General features: G+C 57.9%; 1 protein-coding gene across 1 annotated transcript; it reads right to left on the bottom strand.

Moving 5' to 3' along the window:
- Nucleotides 1–610: 610 nt before the first annotated feature.
- Nucleotides 611–14,785, bottom strand: RAPGEF3 (Rap guanine nucleotide exchange factor 3). Its single transcript, XM_015886859.2, is given in 28 exon segments — nt 611–926; nt 1,506–1,577; nt 1,666–1,720; nt 1,884–1,948; nt 2,031–2,118; nt 2,392–2,442; nt 3,034–3,124; nt 3,200–3,381; nt 3,465–3,590; nt 4,114–4,211; nt 4,289–4,435; nt 4,529–4,610; nt 4,698–4,737; nt 5,277–5,353; nt 5,443–5,593; nt 5,816–5,894; nt 6,262–6,350; nt 6,460–6,569; nt 7,278–7,384; nt 7,387–7,423; nt 7,544–7,620; nt 7,859–7,919; nt 8,093–8,177; nt 8,906–9,080; nt 9,158–9,279; nt 9,394–9,500; nt 9,744–9,797; nt 14,427–14,785. Coding segments are annotated over 28 exon segments (2,850 nt in total). The 5' UTR covers nt 14,730–14,785; the 3' UTR covers nt 611–807.
- Nucleotides 14,786–15,230: the final 445 nt, after the last annotated feature.

Here is a 15,230-nt window from a genome sequence, read left to right as displayed (position 1 = left end):
AACATAAGGGGGTCCCAGGACCCCATGTCCCATCCTGGAGCTGGCTGCAACATCTGAATCTTCTCTTAGCCGTGATGGGGAGCTTTATTGTAAGCAACCCACCCTCATGAACTGCAAGGTAGAACCCAGCCGTGCTGTGATCCCTTGTACCCCAGCCTAGTTTGGTACCCTGCAATCATGGGAGGGCTTTAGGGGCAGGAATTAGCCTTGAAGCCCACAGCCCCATTCCTGCTGTTTATAGCACTGGGACAATCATTGCTCCATGCACAGCCAGAGGTGCTCTGCAATGGAGGGGAGGTTTGGGAACAGCCTGATCTGATCCCCATCTCCATCACTGCATCTCCCTCCCATCACAGTGATGCTGTCCCATCTCTGTGCTGTTCCTTCTTCTCCTGTCCACGTAGGGAAACTGAGGCACTCAGGTGGTTGAGCTCAGCCCAAGCTGTGCTCCCCAGGGAGCTGAGATGGAGGACACAGCCCATCCCAGGGGGCAAACAGGACAGAGGGATGGACACCCCCCCCAGCCCAGCACCCCCAAGGCAGGCAGCATTGGTGCTGGGAGCATCCATGGCACCTTGATGCTGCATGGAGAAATAAGGTGAGCACAGCCTTGCATACAAAAATACCTCTATTGCTCACCACGTGGGGGCTGCAGACCCTGCTGTCCATGGCCTCACCACAGCCCCCGTGGGCTCCCGACTGCATGGCCAGGCCTGGCTCCCATAGCAGAGCCATGGGGCTGCCGTGCCATCAGCACCCACAGTGCCACGTCCCTGCTGCATCCTCGCTCCGTTTCCCTCCTGCCCATCAGGACTCCAGGTCTCTGGAGAGCCGCAGCAGCTCCTTCTGGCTGTCGATGGCTTTCAGGTGCTGGAGATAAGCCCAGGTAGAGACGGGGCTCCGTACGCTCAGCGACTGCTCCGAGCCTGCAGGGTGAGGGATGGGCTCAGCCAGACCCCCCTCATTGCTCACATCCCCATCTCTGCCTGCAGCCTGACCCACGGCTCCTCCTCCAGCCCCACAGCTGGGTTTGTGGATCCTCCTCAGCTGCCCAACTCATCTCAATCCCCTTTGTCACCCCAGCTTGGTTCATGGGTCCCCCCTGTTGCCCATTGGAACCCATTCCATCACCTCCAGTTGGCTTCTTGGGTCCCCTTCTCTTGCTGCATCCTCTTCTCTGTGGCTCCCTAATCCCATTCCACCACCCTTAACTCAGCCCATTGAATTTGGTTCATGGATCCCCTCTATTCCCCTCTGCTCACATCCTTTAAATACCCCCAACACCTCTATGGTTTCAGTTCCAGGCCCCCCTTGGCACTAAAGGATCAGAAGGAAATGGGAACAGCCGTGTTCCATGGGGGCAAAGTGATGTCCAGCCAAGGAACCAACAGCACCATCCCAGTGTTCACAGCCCTCCACCATTAAAGTACACCAGTGGATCCCATTAATGCACTATAACAAGTGGACCCCATTAAGAGCTTGGGGTCTCCCAACCCCACACTTACACGTGCTGATCCTGACAGCCCTGGCATCCTCTGGTCGGTGTGGGGAGCGAGTCCTCAGTGGGGACAGAGGAGCTGTGTGCATACAGAAAGCAGGAGCTGAGCAATGGACCCCCCCAGCCCTATAACACCCCCAACCCCACCACCCCAAAACCCTGCTTACCATGTGCCTGGCCCCGGCAGCGCTGCAGGATGCGCACTGTCTTTGCCATCATGTGCTGTGGGCAATGCACAAAGGTGACTTGATGCCACCCAGCACCATTTTGCTCTCTGTCCTGTGCCCTCCCCATCCCCACTGCTGGGCACGGATGATGCTCTGGGCCAAGCAGTGCCCCCAAAGGGTGGTCCAAAAGGAGCAGCCCCCTCCCTACCACCACTCACCATCTTCTCAAAGTTAATGAGGTTCTCAGCCAGCGTGCGGTTGCCCTCGTGGATGAAAGTCATGTCTGCAACAGGAAGGGGGTTTGGGGAGGGGGTCAGGGTGAGCTCTGGGTTTGGGTTCTTGGTCCACAAAGCCGTGGTACTCACCTTTAAGGAGGAGGGGGATGAAGGGGATGATGGGGGGGCTCAGCTTGGCGACAGCCAGACGATAGACCCGGTGGTTCCATGATGGGTCCTGGGGACAGGCAGAAGGATGGGGGCTGATGGGGCAGCAGAGATGTGGGGATGGGGTGCCCCGGAACAGCACATCCCAAATGTGGGAGCACAAGTTGCACCACCTCTGTGCCATCTATGGGACTCTGTGTATTAGGGGAAGCAGGGGCAGCAGGGAGGGGCATTAAACCCAGAGATATGGGGCTGGCACAGACCCCCCAGCTCTGCTCCCTGACCCCTAAACCCCATCCCATCACTGAGACCCTCCAGCTCCATGGGAAGCAGCCACACTCACCAGCATCCGCTCCAGCGCAGAGTGCAGCTTACGGATCTTGTGGGGCAGCCTCTGCACAGAGAGGGGGTCAGGATGGATCCATGCAACCCTCTAAATCTTCATGCACCTCCAAGCCCCCCATCCCAGTACCCTTCTTTAAGATCTGTGCTGTTGCTTGCTCTGGGTTCTTGGCAACCCAACCATCCCATGGTTCCATGATCTTTAAGGACCCTTCCAACCCAACCACCCCATGGTTCCATGATCTTTAAGGACCCTTCCTACCCAACCATCCCATGGTTCCATGATCTTTAAGGACCCTTCCAACCCAACCATCCCATGGTTCCATGATCTTTAAGGACCCTTCCNACCCAACCATCCCATGGTTCCATGATCTTTAAGGACCCTTCCAACCCAACCATCCCATGGTTCCATGATCTTTAAGGACCCTTCCTACCCAACCATCCCATGGTTCCATGATCCTTAAGGACCCTTCCAACAGTTGCATCCTGATCTCGGTGGGAAATGCACTCCCTGCCTCCCCAGGCCTTGGGGTGCAGCTCATATAGGAACCCCAGCAGCTTGTCCACCCCAATCTCTATCATGGAGACTTGGATCTATCACTGCAGAGCCTGGGGGAGGTGGCAGGAGCCCATGAGCTTTTACCTCCCAGGTCTTGGCCAGGCGACTCACGGCTGTGTTGCTCACACCAAACATCACAGCAAAGAAGGAATTGAGGTTCTTCTGCTCCTTGAGGCTGCAGGGATGGGATGAGGTCAGCAGGGAAGCCAGCAACGTGTCCCAGTATGGAGGGGACATTGGGGACACTCACTGTGCAGCCAGCTTGATGAACTTGCGCAGCAGTTGGGCTCTCCTGCCCAGCTCATTGCAGAGGCACAGCTCAGTGGCCACCCAGTACTGCAGCTCATTGAAACGCCTCATCATTCGCTCCAGGTTGGCCGTCGTCACCTCGTGGAACTTCTGAGGCCCCACGATGTAATGGATCATCTCCACCTGGTGGGGCAGAGGATGGATGGGGTTGTGACAGGGGGACACCCAGAACCCACTCCCCAACAATATCCAGGTGCTGCCCTTACCTGGTGGATGCTCTTGAAGAGGTTCCAGTCATAGTCGGTGAGGTGGCTGGCCAAGTCCTTGGAGCTAATGAGATCCAATGTGTCCGAGGAGCCAATGTGGGGGCCCAGCTGCTCGGGGTGGGGGGTCTGCAGATAGATTGGGGGTGAGGGACACCCCAACCCAGAGCCAGGATCAGAGCCTGTGGCTGGGCTCACCAAGGCCCCCCATCACCTGCACTTGGTTCACAGGTCACCCCCTACCTGCCCAATCCCCTCCATCCCCTCCATTGTGTTTCATGGCTCCCCCTATTGCTCAGCTCATTGAACTCAGCTCCTCCCACAGGATTCATGCCCCCCCTGCCGCCCAGCTCAATGAAATCCCCTCCATCGTGGCTCTCTGATCCCCTTCCCTCACTCATCAAACCCCCTCCATTATGGCTCATGGGTCTCCCTCCTGCTCAGCTCATTGGACTCCCACCCATCACTTCTAACTCAGCTCACAGATGCCCCCCTCCCATCTCCCCATGGACCCCCCTGGAGCTGAAGGACCAGGAGCAATGCCAGCAGCTGTGTTTCATGGGGCAAAGCCATGCCCAGCTCAGCTCCAGAACCACAAGGCAAGGATTCCCCCCAGCATCTCCCACCCCACGCTGACCCCTCCCCAGCTCACCAAACCTCCCAGCTCCTCCATGCTGACAGCAAAGAGCCTCTCATTGAGCCCCAGCGAAGTGAACACCCCCACGGCATCCAGCTGCAGCCCCACTTTATCTGCAGGAGAAGGGAGGATGGATGCTGGGCTGCTGCAGAGCTCAGGGACCACGGAGTGCCCCCAGCCCACCACTCACCTCCGGATGAATTCACCTTCACCAGGAGATGCTCCCCATCCCATCCAAGCTGTGGGGTGAGGGACTGCAGGACATCCCGCACCGATGCGTTAACGGGCAGCACCGTCACCAGGCACGAATGGTCAGCTCTATAGATCTCATAGGGCACTGTCAGGATGGAGGGGTCAGCACTGTGGCCACATCCAGAGGGGTCAGATGTTAAAGGGTGAGGTGTTATGAGTGTGCCTGCAGTCCCCCTACCTTTATCCTGGGCTCTTAAGGCACAGCTGCTGTTCAAAGCTGCCTCGTCTTGGCTGGAGAGCCAGCTCATGGAGCTCCGAGACTGCAGGGAGAAGGGGGAGAGAGGGAAGCATGGCACCCCCATGATACCTCACTTCTGGGGGTCCCATCTCCCTGTTTCTGCCCCTACCTTGGGCTGGGGAGAAATGCTGCTGTCCCCATTCTCCATCCTGCACCGAGAGGAGGAAAGAAGGTGTTAAGAGGGCAGCAGAGCTTGGGATGCCGCCCTTGGGGACACAAGGATGGAGGTGGCACCGGATGATTATGGGATGGAGATGCCCGTGGTCACCCCGAGCACACAGGGACCCGACAGATAGAGGTGGCACTGGGTCATTATGGGATGGAGATGCTCATGGGATGGAGATGCTCAGGGGATGGAGACGCTCATGGGATGGAGATACCCATGGGATGGAGATGCTCATGGGATGGAGATGCTCAGGGGATGGAGATGCTCAGGGGATGGAGACCCTCATGGGATGGAGATACTCATGGGATGGAGACGCTCATGGGATGGAGATGCTCATGGGATGGAGATGCTCATGGGATGGAGATGCTGCATGAGGATGGAGCTATTTCATGGGATGGAGACCCTCATGGGATGGAGATGCCATGGGAGGGAGAACGCTCAATTGGGGATGGAGATGCTCATGGGATGGAAATGCTCATGGGATGGAGATGCTCATGGGATGGAGATGCTCAAAGGACTCACGCTCGGGGCCGCCGCCGCTCCTGCTCCTGCACCATGGCCCCCAGCCGAGGGTCCTGGCTCACCAGGTCGGCGAGGTTCTATGGGGGTTGGACACAAGGGGGGACCAGTCAATGTTTCACAGCGGTGACATGGGGACCCCCAAGGGGCTGCCCTGTGCTCCCAGTACCTGCAGCAGAGCCGTGGTGCTGCGGTCGCCCTGCAGCAGCCGCCCGTAGAGCAGCACCCATTGGCTCACCAGGCGCAGGATCTTGCGGCGTTTGTGCAGGCAGTAGCTGGCTTTCTCCTGCTCCGAGCCATCCAGAGGCTCCGCACGGAAACTGGGACCAGTTAAGGGCACCAGTATGGAGGATGTGGGCAAAGGAAGTGAGGGGATTCCTATGGATCCCTATGGAACCCCACACAAAAAGGGAATGGGGATGCGCCCTTCGCTTGGAGATTTGGGGTTCCCACTGTGTCCCACTTTGGGGGGACAGGGATCAAGGTGGTCCCTGCAGGAGGGGCTGCATGATATGGGCCCCCCATCAGCAGCAGAAGGATATTGATGCAGCAGAGCCCTGCAGAGCTGTGAGGTTGGCATGAACACGGTGTAGGTCAGCAGGAAATCCCCCAGGAGTGTGTCTGGAAGAGAGCACACAGCCCCATTGTGCTGCGCCAGCACCGGGCTGGGGACATCCCTATGGGGTGGCCATGGGGTTTTGCACCTCACAGCTCCCACTGGGTCACGTTTTGCTTCTAAAGGCCGAGGAAAAGGCTGAGAGGAATGCAGATATAAATAGATGGTTATCTGGGGAATGAAGGGAAAGGCTTTTTTGGAATGGAAAGAGTAGAAAAGTTGAGCACGGGGATGAGGTTGGATGCTTTGCTGCTCTGATTTTTTACCCGCTGGGGACACCTCCTGGCTCTCCCTGTTCTGCAGCTCTGCATTGGGAGGGGGGGTGATGTGGGAGAGGAGGGATAGGAGGGATTTGATGCAGCCCCCACCTACCCACGGGGTCGTAGAGCGTGGCATCGAGCCTCATGAACTCCAGCAGATGCTCCAGGATCTTCTCAGGCGTCCCAGCCATCACCAGGTACCTGAAGTGCATCCCCCCCACCATTGCCACCATTCTCCCCTCGTTCCTCCAACAGAAGGCTCAGGGAAAGGCCAGCACGAGGGATGGGGACGGGCAGCTCTCACTGTCACCTGCTGCTCCGCATTGAGGCTGGTTGGCTGCTGCCTCCCTGCAGGTTCTTCTGCAGCACCAGCACCACCTTCCCGTGCTCCTTCAGGCGCATGGTGTTGGCTTCCACGTCCTAAATAGGGAAAGAAGCCTTCAGACTGGATGGGTGGTCAAAGCCTGTCCTCCCCAGGCTGGTCCATGGGCAAAGCCAGCAAGCAGCGCAGGCTGCAGAGTTCATTGCTCACACAGCTTCTTGCACCCCAGTGCTCCATTGGCATTGCATGGGGGCTCGATGCATCCCAGCACCTTGCTAGCATTGCATGGCAGCTCAGTGCACCCCTGGCATTGCATGGTGGATCAGTGCATCCCAACACCCTGCTGGCATTGCATGGTGGCTCAGTGCACCCCTGGCATTGCATGGGGGCTCAATGCACCCCAGCACCTTGCTGGCATTTCATGGTGGTTCAATGCATCCCAACACCCTGCTGGCATTTCATGGTGGTTCAATGCATCCCAACACCCTGCTGGCATTGCATGGTGGATCAATGCATCCCAACACCTTGCTGGCATTTCATGGTGGCTCAATGCATCCCAACACCCTGCTGGCATTGCATGGCAGCTAAATGCACCCCTGGCATTGCATGGTGGCTCAATGCATCCCAACACCCTGCTGGCATTGCATGGTGGCTCAATGCACCCCAACACCCTGCTGGCATTGCATAGCAGCTCACTGCAAATGATAACCATCCCCCTGCAACCACCACACTCGGCACACCCCAGAGCAAACCCCACATCCCACAGCCACAGGAGGGTCCTGGGATGGTTATTAACAGCTGCCCACCTTGAGGATGCGGTTGAAGTCCTGCTTGTCCACCCGCAGGAAGTGGCAGTTGTCCTCCCTCAGGATGATGCTGGCTGCTCTGGGAGCATCATTCACAAGTGCTAGCTGCCGAAATCATCTCCTTCATGCAATGTGGCCACCAAGCCCTGCAAGGCGACAGGGATAACCCAGACCTGAACCTGACCCATGCCAGGTTGGAGATATGGGGCGCACCTTGGCACCAGGATGGCAGCAAGGATGGGGTGGCAGCGTGGGGATGCACCTACCTTGCCATGGGTGACCACATTCACTGAACCCTTCCAGACGATGTACCACGAGGTGCCTTTATCCCCTTGGCTGAACACTGGGGGAGATGAATGGTGGCGTGAATGAGACCCAGAGCATCCCTCATCAGCCCCCATCCCAACAACCCACAGCCAGATGGGTCAGACCCCAAAGTACCCTCATACCCCCCATCCACCCCCTGCTCCATAGAGACAGCAGGAGCATCCAGACAGCAATGCCCACCCAACCTGGGGATGCTCTCATAGGGGCTGGGACATCCCACCCCCCAGCACATGGAATTCATTGGGGACACTCACACACAGTGCCAGCTCGCTGGTGGGACTCAAACATCAGCACAGATGCCAGCTCCCGCTTCACCTGCAGCAAGGGGCAGCATGGAGGGGACACATAGGGTGACAACAGGAACACAAGGGGTGGCTGCAAAGGGTTGGGAGAGCAGGAGGATACCCAAAGGGGAGGCAATGGGATGCAGGAGGGTTTGGAGGGGATGGATGCAGGCAAGAGGGCAGCAGGGTGCAACCCACACTCACCGAGTTGGAGAGGTGAGCCACAGCTTTAATGTGAAGCAGCTCCTCAAAAATGAGCTCCAGCTCATCCTCCGTGCGCTGGGCAGGCCTGTGTGGGCAGCAGGGGGTGGTAAGTGACCACCCTGGGCCCCATCCTGAATCATCTCCAGCCCCAGAGGGGGAAAGGATGCTAAGGATACCCTGCAGCACCTCCAGCTGTGGTTGGATGGACACGAGCCCCCAGGAGCACCCAGAAGACCCCCAGGAGCACCTAGAAACCCCCCTAGGAGCACCCAAAACCCCCCAAAACCCCCCAGGAACACTCAGAAGCCCCCCAGGAGCACCAAAACCCCCCCAGGAGCACCGTAGAAACCCCTCAGGAACACCAGAAGCCCCGGAGCACCCAGAACCCCTCAGGAACCAGAAGCCCCCCAGGATCACCCAAAAAACCCCCAGGATCACACCAAAAACCCCCCAGGAGCAGCCCTAAGAAACCCCCCTAGGAGTACCCAGAAGCCCCTCAGGAGCACCCAGAAACCCCTCAAGATCACCCAGAAACCCTCTAGGAGCACCCAAACCCCACCCAGGAGTGCCCAGAAGACCCCCAGGATCACCTAGAAACCCCCCAGGATCACCCCGAAACCCTCCAGGATCACCCAGAAACCCCCCAGGATCACCCAGAAACCCCCCAGGAGCACAGAGAAGCCCCTCAGGAGCACCCAGAAGCCCCCCAGGATCACCCAGAAACCCCCCAGGAGCACCCAGAAGCCCCCCAGGAGCACCCAAAAGCCCTCCAGGAGCACCCAGAAGCCCCCCAGGATCCCCCCCAGCACTCACGCTTTGCGCAGGGCCATGGTGAGCAGTGCATCAGGCCCCAGCTGTACCAGGAAGGTCACCGCCTCCAGCAGCTCCTCTGCATCCCGCAGCCCCATGCGGGGCTCAGGGCTCAACTCCAGCTCAGCAAAGCGATAGAACTGGGTGTCCTTGTCCTGGAAATGCCATTCCTGTTTCACTGCGGGGAGGGAAAAGCACGTGAGTTGGGCTATGGACCCATAGGTGACCCAGTACACCCTTGGGGGACCCCCTCACCGTGCGTCAAGACCCCTCCATCCACCAGCACCTGCCCCACACCAATGGCTTGGCTCCTTGTCTGGATACCCAGCTCTGCATTCAGCATCCAGTCCACCAGCTCCTTCCCAGAGCAGCACCTCCTGCAAAGAGATTGGAGAGGAAGGAAAAGTAAAGAAACCCCACAATGAGGCTGCAGCACCCAGGAACCCTCCAAAAGGGTCCCCAAGGGTGGGGGGGGGTGATGGAGGTCCTACCTGTGATGCCGCAGGTGATGCTTGTGGTCCCGGATGAGGCTGGGGCTGGTGTTGGTGAGGTAGGTGAAGAGGAGCTTTCCAGCTCTCCGGATCTTGTCTGAAGATGCCTAGAGGGGAAATGAGGTTCTATGGTACATTGAGGATGTGGGCACTGAGAGCTCTTAGTGCTGAACCTGCCCAGTGCCTGGTATATCCATCCCAAAACCTCAGGATCTCCGTCTCCAGCCCCAGGAATGGCTGATCCCAAAGGATTCACTGTCCCAACACAGACCCCTCTTCCCCAGCACATCCTTCCTTTTGTTTCTCCCCCTTCTCTGAATGCCTCACTCATGGCTCTGCAGCATCCTCACCTGGGTAAGGCTGTGCCCATAGTCCAGGGAGGATTCAGCATCCAAACGAGGGGTCTGGAAAAGCAAAAAGAAGGTGTTGGTGGCCCCAAAAAGAAAGGGAAATGAAATGAAATGCAGTGAAATCCACAACAGTGCAACGCAAAGCAATGGAATGCAATGCAACCCTAACCCTGACCTTAGCACTAACCCCATCTGCTAACCCTAACCACTAACCTTAACCCAGTGCAGAGCAATGCAATGCAAACCTAGCCTTAAATTTAACCCTAAGCCAAATGCAGTACTATGGGATGCAACACAATGCAATGCAATGCAGCGCACTGCAAGGAAAACAAAGCAATGCAAAGCAATGGAATGCAATGCAACCCTAACCCCCTTCCACTTTCTCTGCACAGAAAGGGGGTGCATCCCTGAGCCCCCACCAGCACCGTCCCCCTGAAACCATAGCAAAGCAAAGCCTCTATTCAGCCCACCCTCCCAAAGAACAGACCCCTCCAACACCCATTTCCAGCCCTATTTTGGCCCATTTCAGCCCCACCAAGGAGAATGCAATCCATGCACTGCTGGAAACCAGCAAGGAGGAGCTGGGATGACCCAGTGGGGCCACGAATGGATGTATCTCAATGCATCCCACACCTCTGCACTGCAGCAGCCCCACGTGCACAGCAGGGACCCAACCCTGCAACCCACCCTGCAGCCACGTTTCACCCTGGGATGGGGAGTGAGAGAGCTGGGAGATGAAAGGAGGGAGTTAAAAGCAAAGGCTTTGCACGCAGGGATCAAAGGCACCGACGTGAGACACGGAGCAAGTGCTCAGTGCTGGCAGAGGACATCAGAGGGCAGGGCGAGGGAAAGCTCCGAGCTTCTCCTCCAGCTTTGAAGCCTCATCCAGGAGAGGAGGATGGTTTAAAAGACGATGGATTCCAGCAGGAGGGCCCAGGGATGCTGCTCTGAGCAGCTCCTGTTCAACCACAAGGGATGCTCCATCCAAATGACCACAGTTGTGATGCTCAGCTCTGTGTGTCCTCCACCACCACCCCTCCTTATGGCTGTCGCCACCAGCAATGCTGTTTTTCCACTCCTAATTCTGCCTTTTTCTGCTGTTTTCCCCCCTTTTTGGCTCCCAACAGCCCTTCATCATGCACCAGCTGGAGCATGAGCCCTATGGCACAGCACGGAGCATCCTATGGCAGCATCTCTAGGGCAAGGCTTTGTGGCTTCAGGTTGTTTATGGAGGCTTTGAAAACCCCCTTTGGGAAGGTCCTGAAATGACGGAGGTCCATTTTGGGAAGAGATTTGGGGGAACTCAGAGTCTTCTGGGCCAGATATTCCATATATCTGAGCTGATAAGGATGATTTGAGGAACCCCATTGAGAGATAGAGCAGCTGAAAGCCTCAGAGAAGGAAACCAAGGTGGAGGAGCTGCAGAATCCTCCTCTAGAAATCAACTGAATGCAAAATAAAACTGCTTTGCAGGGGGATGAAGGGACCCCAAACTGCCCAGCACTGCTGGGTGCAGATGGGTGATCCATTGCTCAGGCTGCTCCAACCCCACCAGCCCTTTCTGAACCCCAAAGCCTTCATCCTCCTCCTCCTCCTCCCCAGGCTTATAGCAGCCCTTGAGGGCTCAGTTTAGCCCCTTGAGGGCTCAGAAAAGCCCCTTGAGGGCTTTCTGCACCCCAAAGCCTTCATCCTCCTCCTCCTCCCCAGGCTTATAGCAGCCCTCGAGGCTCAGTTAAGCCCCTTGAGGGCTTTCTGAACCCCAAAGCCTTCATCCTCCTCCTCCTCCTCCTCCCCAGGTTTATAGCAGCCCTTGAGGGCTCAGTTTAGCCCCTTGAGGGCTCAGGAAGGACCTTGAGGGCTCAGTTAAGCCCCTTGAGGGCTTTCTGCACCCCAAAGCCTTCATCCTCCTCCTCCTCCTCCCCAGGCTTATAGCAGCCCTCGAGGGCTCAGTTAAGCCCCTTGAGGGCTTTCTGCACCCCAAAGCCTTCATCCTCCTCCTCCTCCTCCCCAGGCTTATAGCAGCCCTCGAGGACTCAGTTAAGCCCCTTGAGGGCTCAGGAAGGACCTTGAGGGCTCAGTTAAGCCCCTTGAAGGCTCAGAAAAGCCCCTTGAGGGCTTATTAATAAGGGGCAGAATTAAAGGTGCTCAGGAGCGCAGCCTCCCGTTGTCACCAACGATGGGAGCCGCCTCTTACTCACTCTGCAAACTTTCCCGTGCCTCGTGACGCCCCGCCTAGCAGGAAACACACCGGTGGTTGTCGAGTAAATGTTTGCAAACCTAAAGCCGGGCTGCAGCCGGAGCTGCAAAGACCCGCAGGGCGATGCCACCCATTAAACCCGTCCCCCGAACGGAGCCGCCTCCGCCGTCATCCCGTAACCCGGCTCCGTCCTTGGGGCTGAAAGCCAAGACGTGCCACGGTGCTGCTCCAAGCAAGGACGGCAAAGGAGACTGAAGAACCCTCCCTTGCACAAGGGAAGCTGCTCATTGCAGTGTCCCCCCACCATCTCCCCAAATCCCCTTCCCACCCGGCACCCCATGGTTCCCATCTCCGGCCATACAGGATATCCCCCCCCTTCCCCTCGGCTCCTTCCCATCCCTCCAGTGGCCGCAGCCGTCTCCAAAGCGTTTCCGAAGGAGTTGCCCTGTTTCCATCTTCCTGCTTACGGGACAGGAGGGATCCTGACGGGCTCCAGAAATCCGGCAGCTGCGGGCGAACGGCCAAGGCCGGCAATGAGATTTTCGCTTTGTTTGGGATCCCGGGGAAAAAACAACAAGGAGCTATTTCGGGTTTTAAAGCTCCGGAGAAAGTCCTCGCCCATCCGCAGGCTCTGAAGGAGAGGCACAGCGCCAGGGGCTCCATTATCCACAGGACCCCCAACGGGAGGGGTCTGTTCACTCGGTGCAGTGATGGCACATATGGGGTGACAAGGGTTGTGGTACATATAGGGTGAACATGGCACATGTAGGGTGACCATGGCACATATAGGGTGACCATGGAACATATAGGGTGACCATGGCACATACAGGGTGACCATGGCACATATGGGGTGACCATGGCACATATAGGGTGACCATGGCACATATAGGGTGACCATGGCACATGTGGGATGACCGTGACACATATAGGGTGACCATGGCACATATAGAGTGACCATGGCACATATGGGGTACCATGGACCACATATAGGACCATGGCACATATAGAGTGACCATGGCACATATAGGGTGACCATGGCACATATAGAGAGACCATGGCACATATAGGGTGACCATGGCACATATAGGGTGACCATGGAACATATAGGGTGACCATGGCACACTTGGGGTGACAAGGACCATGGCACATATAGGGTGACCATGGCACACATGGGGTGACCATGGAACACATGGGGTAACCATGGCACACATGGGGTGACCATGGCACACATGGGGTGACAATAACCATGGCACATATGGGGTGATCACTGCACACATGGGGTTATCATGGCACACATGGGATGGGTGCAGCCATTGGGGACAATGGTGTCACCCCACTGAGCTGGTAGACATTCAGTGCCATGAAGACCCCTGGTGTGGGGGGAAGGGGGGAGTGACACAGAGAGGTGCACCAGGAGCTGCAAGCAATGGGGAGAAGGGATGTGGCATCCCCAAGGCACAGCCAACCCAATCCTGCCCCATCACCCTCCTACCTTCTATCCCCCTCCCCATAGATAACCACGGGGTGTCCCCAGGCACCAGGAAGCCACACAGAGTGGGAGGGGATGGTGGGGGTACAACAGAAAGTCAAAGAGTTTTCTGTTGTTCCATTGAAGCAGGGGAAGCTTTTTGCTTTGGGAAGGAATGCAAACAGACGGAATAAAGCAATTTCCCTTTGTTCCTTTAGGTTTGTCCTCAGCCAGGCTGTGTGAAGGTGAAGGTTGAACCCCCCTCCTCCCACCACCCATAGCACAAAGGGACTTTTAGCCCCCATAGGGGAATGTTGAAGGTTTGGGGACGTGGCCCAACTGCTGCCAAGCAACTGGTTTCTCCTGTAAGCAACAGCCTGAGCTGCTGGGGAGGGAATGTATGGAACCCAATGCTGGGTGTGGGGGAAGGTGTTTCCTGCTGGCAGTGGGTTGGGGTGCTCTGCCCGGCCGCTGTGCGGTGGAGCACGATGGCACCGGGTTCGTTTCGTGCTGTGCTGCCAAAATCTGCCCTGCTTGAGGCTGAAGGCTGCACAGCTGCACTCAATGCCAAGGAATGGGAACAGGGAAGCACAGCACGGACTTAAAGCACTGGGAAGGTGGGGAAGGGGCAAAGGTTGTACCCAGCATTGGGGGGTCCAGCTTGGCTCCACCTCCCCCAGCCCCTGGGTGAAGGGTGGGATGCTCTTGTAAAGTTCATTCACTCTTTTTCCTTAAGGTTTGTGGGAATGGAGGGAACAGTGTGGGGTCGGCAATGGGGCCATTTGTCCTGCAGGTGCCAACAGCTCTTGGCAAAGGGACGTGGAATGGGATGGGGGCACAGGGGTGGGAGGGTGGGCTCTTCTTCAGGTGAGGGGTGCAGAGTGGGGGCAGGCAGCACGCAGGCTCCTGCATATGGAGTCAGTACCTGTAGTCCCTGCTCTCCCCATGTCCCCATATCCCACTGTCCCCACTGCCCCACGTCCCCATATCCCACCACCCTCACGTCCCCATAACTCACCCAGCGGATGCCCTGGATGCGGGGCAGACTCCCCCCTTCTCCCTCCAGCCTGATCTCGTAGCTGGAGCTCCGGAACAAGTGCATCTTCTTCAGCAGCACCGACAGCTTCTTACCGTCCCCACCGGAACCACCGGGTGACAGCGGCGGCGTAGAGGGGGCGACAGCCCCGGTACAACGCTCCAGCCCGGTCCGTTGGCAATGGGTCCCCACCGGAGCCGCTCCCCGCCGCTCCGTCTCCCCCCCGCTGCCGATCCCGGTCCCGGTCCCGGTAGCGGTGGCGGTCCCGGCCCCGCGCACCTTCATGCGGCGGCTCCGCGGGGCCGGGCCGGGCCGGGCTGGGTTCGGGGTCGGTGCCGGTACCGCCGCCGCCGCCGCCGCGCTCCGCCCCGTAGGGAGAGGGATGGGAGGAGGGAACGGGGCCGTCCTCACACCCCGCCCCGCCCCGACGGCCGCGATCCCCCGTTCCCAACCTGACCCCAAGAGCTCCGCACCCCGGGGATCTTTTTAGGGGCAGCCCATCCCCAAAGCTCCCACCTCCACGCCCCCACTCGGCCCCATCCACCAGCACCGCGGTGTCCCCACGAGTCTCCGTCCCTTCTGGGATGTCCTGTCCCTTTTCCCACTGTGACACCCCCGAAGCCCCCCGGTATCCAAAGGATTAGGGCTGAGGAGGGGACCTGGAACACGGCCCAGGGGTCCTGGGAGTGCAGGAGCTGGGGCTTTGAGCCAGAAAGCAAAGGTTTCCTGCCAAAGTGAGCTGTCACTTTTGAAATCAACCCTATTTTTTTCTATTAAAATCTATAT

Source organism: Coturnix japonica, linkage group LGE22C19W28_E50C23 (assembly GCF_001577835.2).
Source record: "Coturnix japonica isolate 7356 linkage group LGE22C19W28_E50C23, Coturnix japonica 2.1, whole genome shotgun sequence".
Lineage (NCBI taxonomy): Eukaryota > Metazoa > Chordata > Aves > Galliformes > Phasianidae > Coturnix > Coturnix japonica.
The sequence above is the reverse complement of the archived record's forward strand: the minus strand, read 5'-3'. Positions and strand labels throughout refer to the sequence as shown.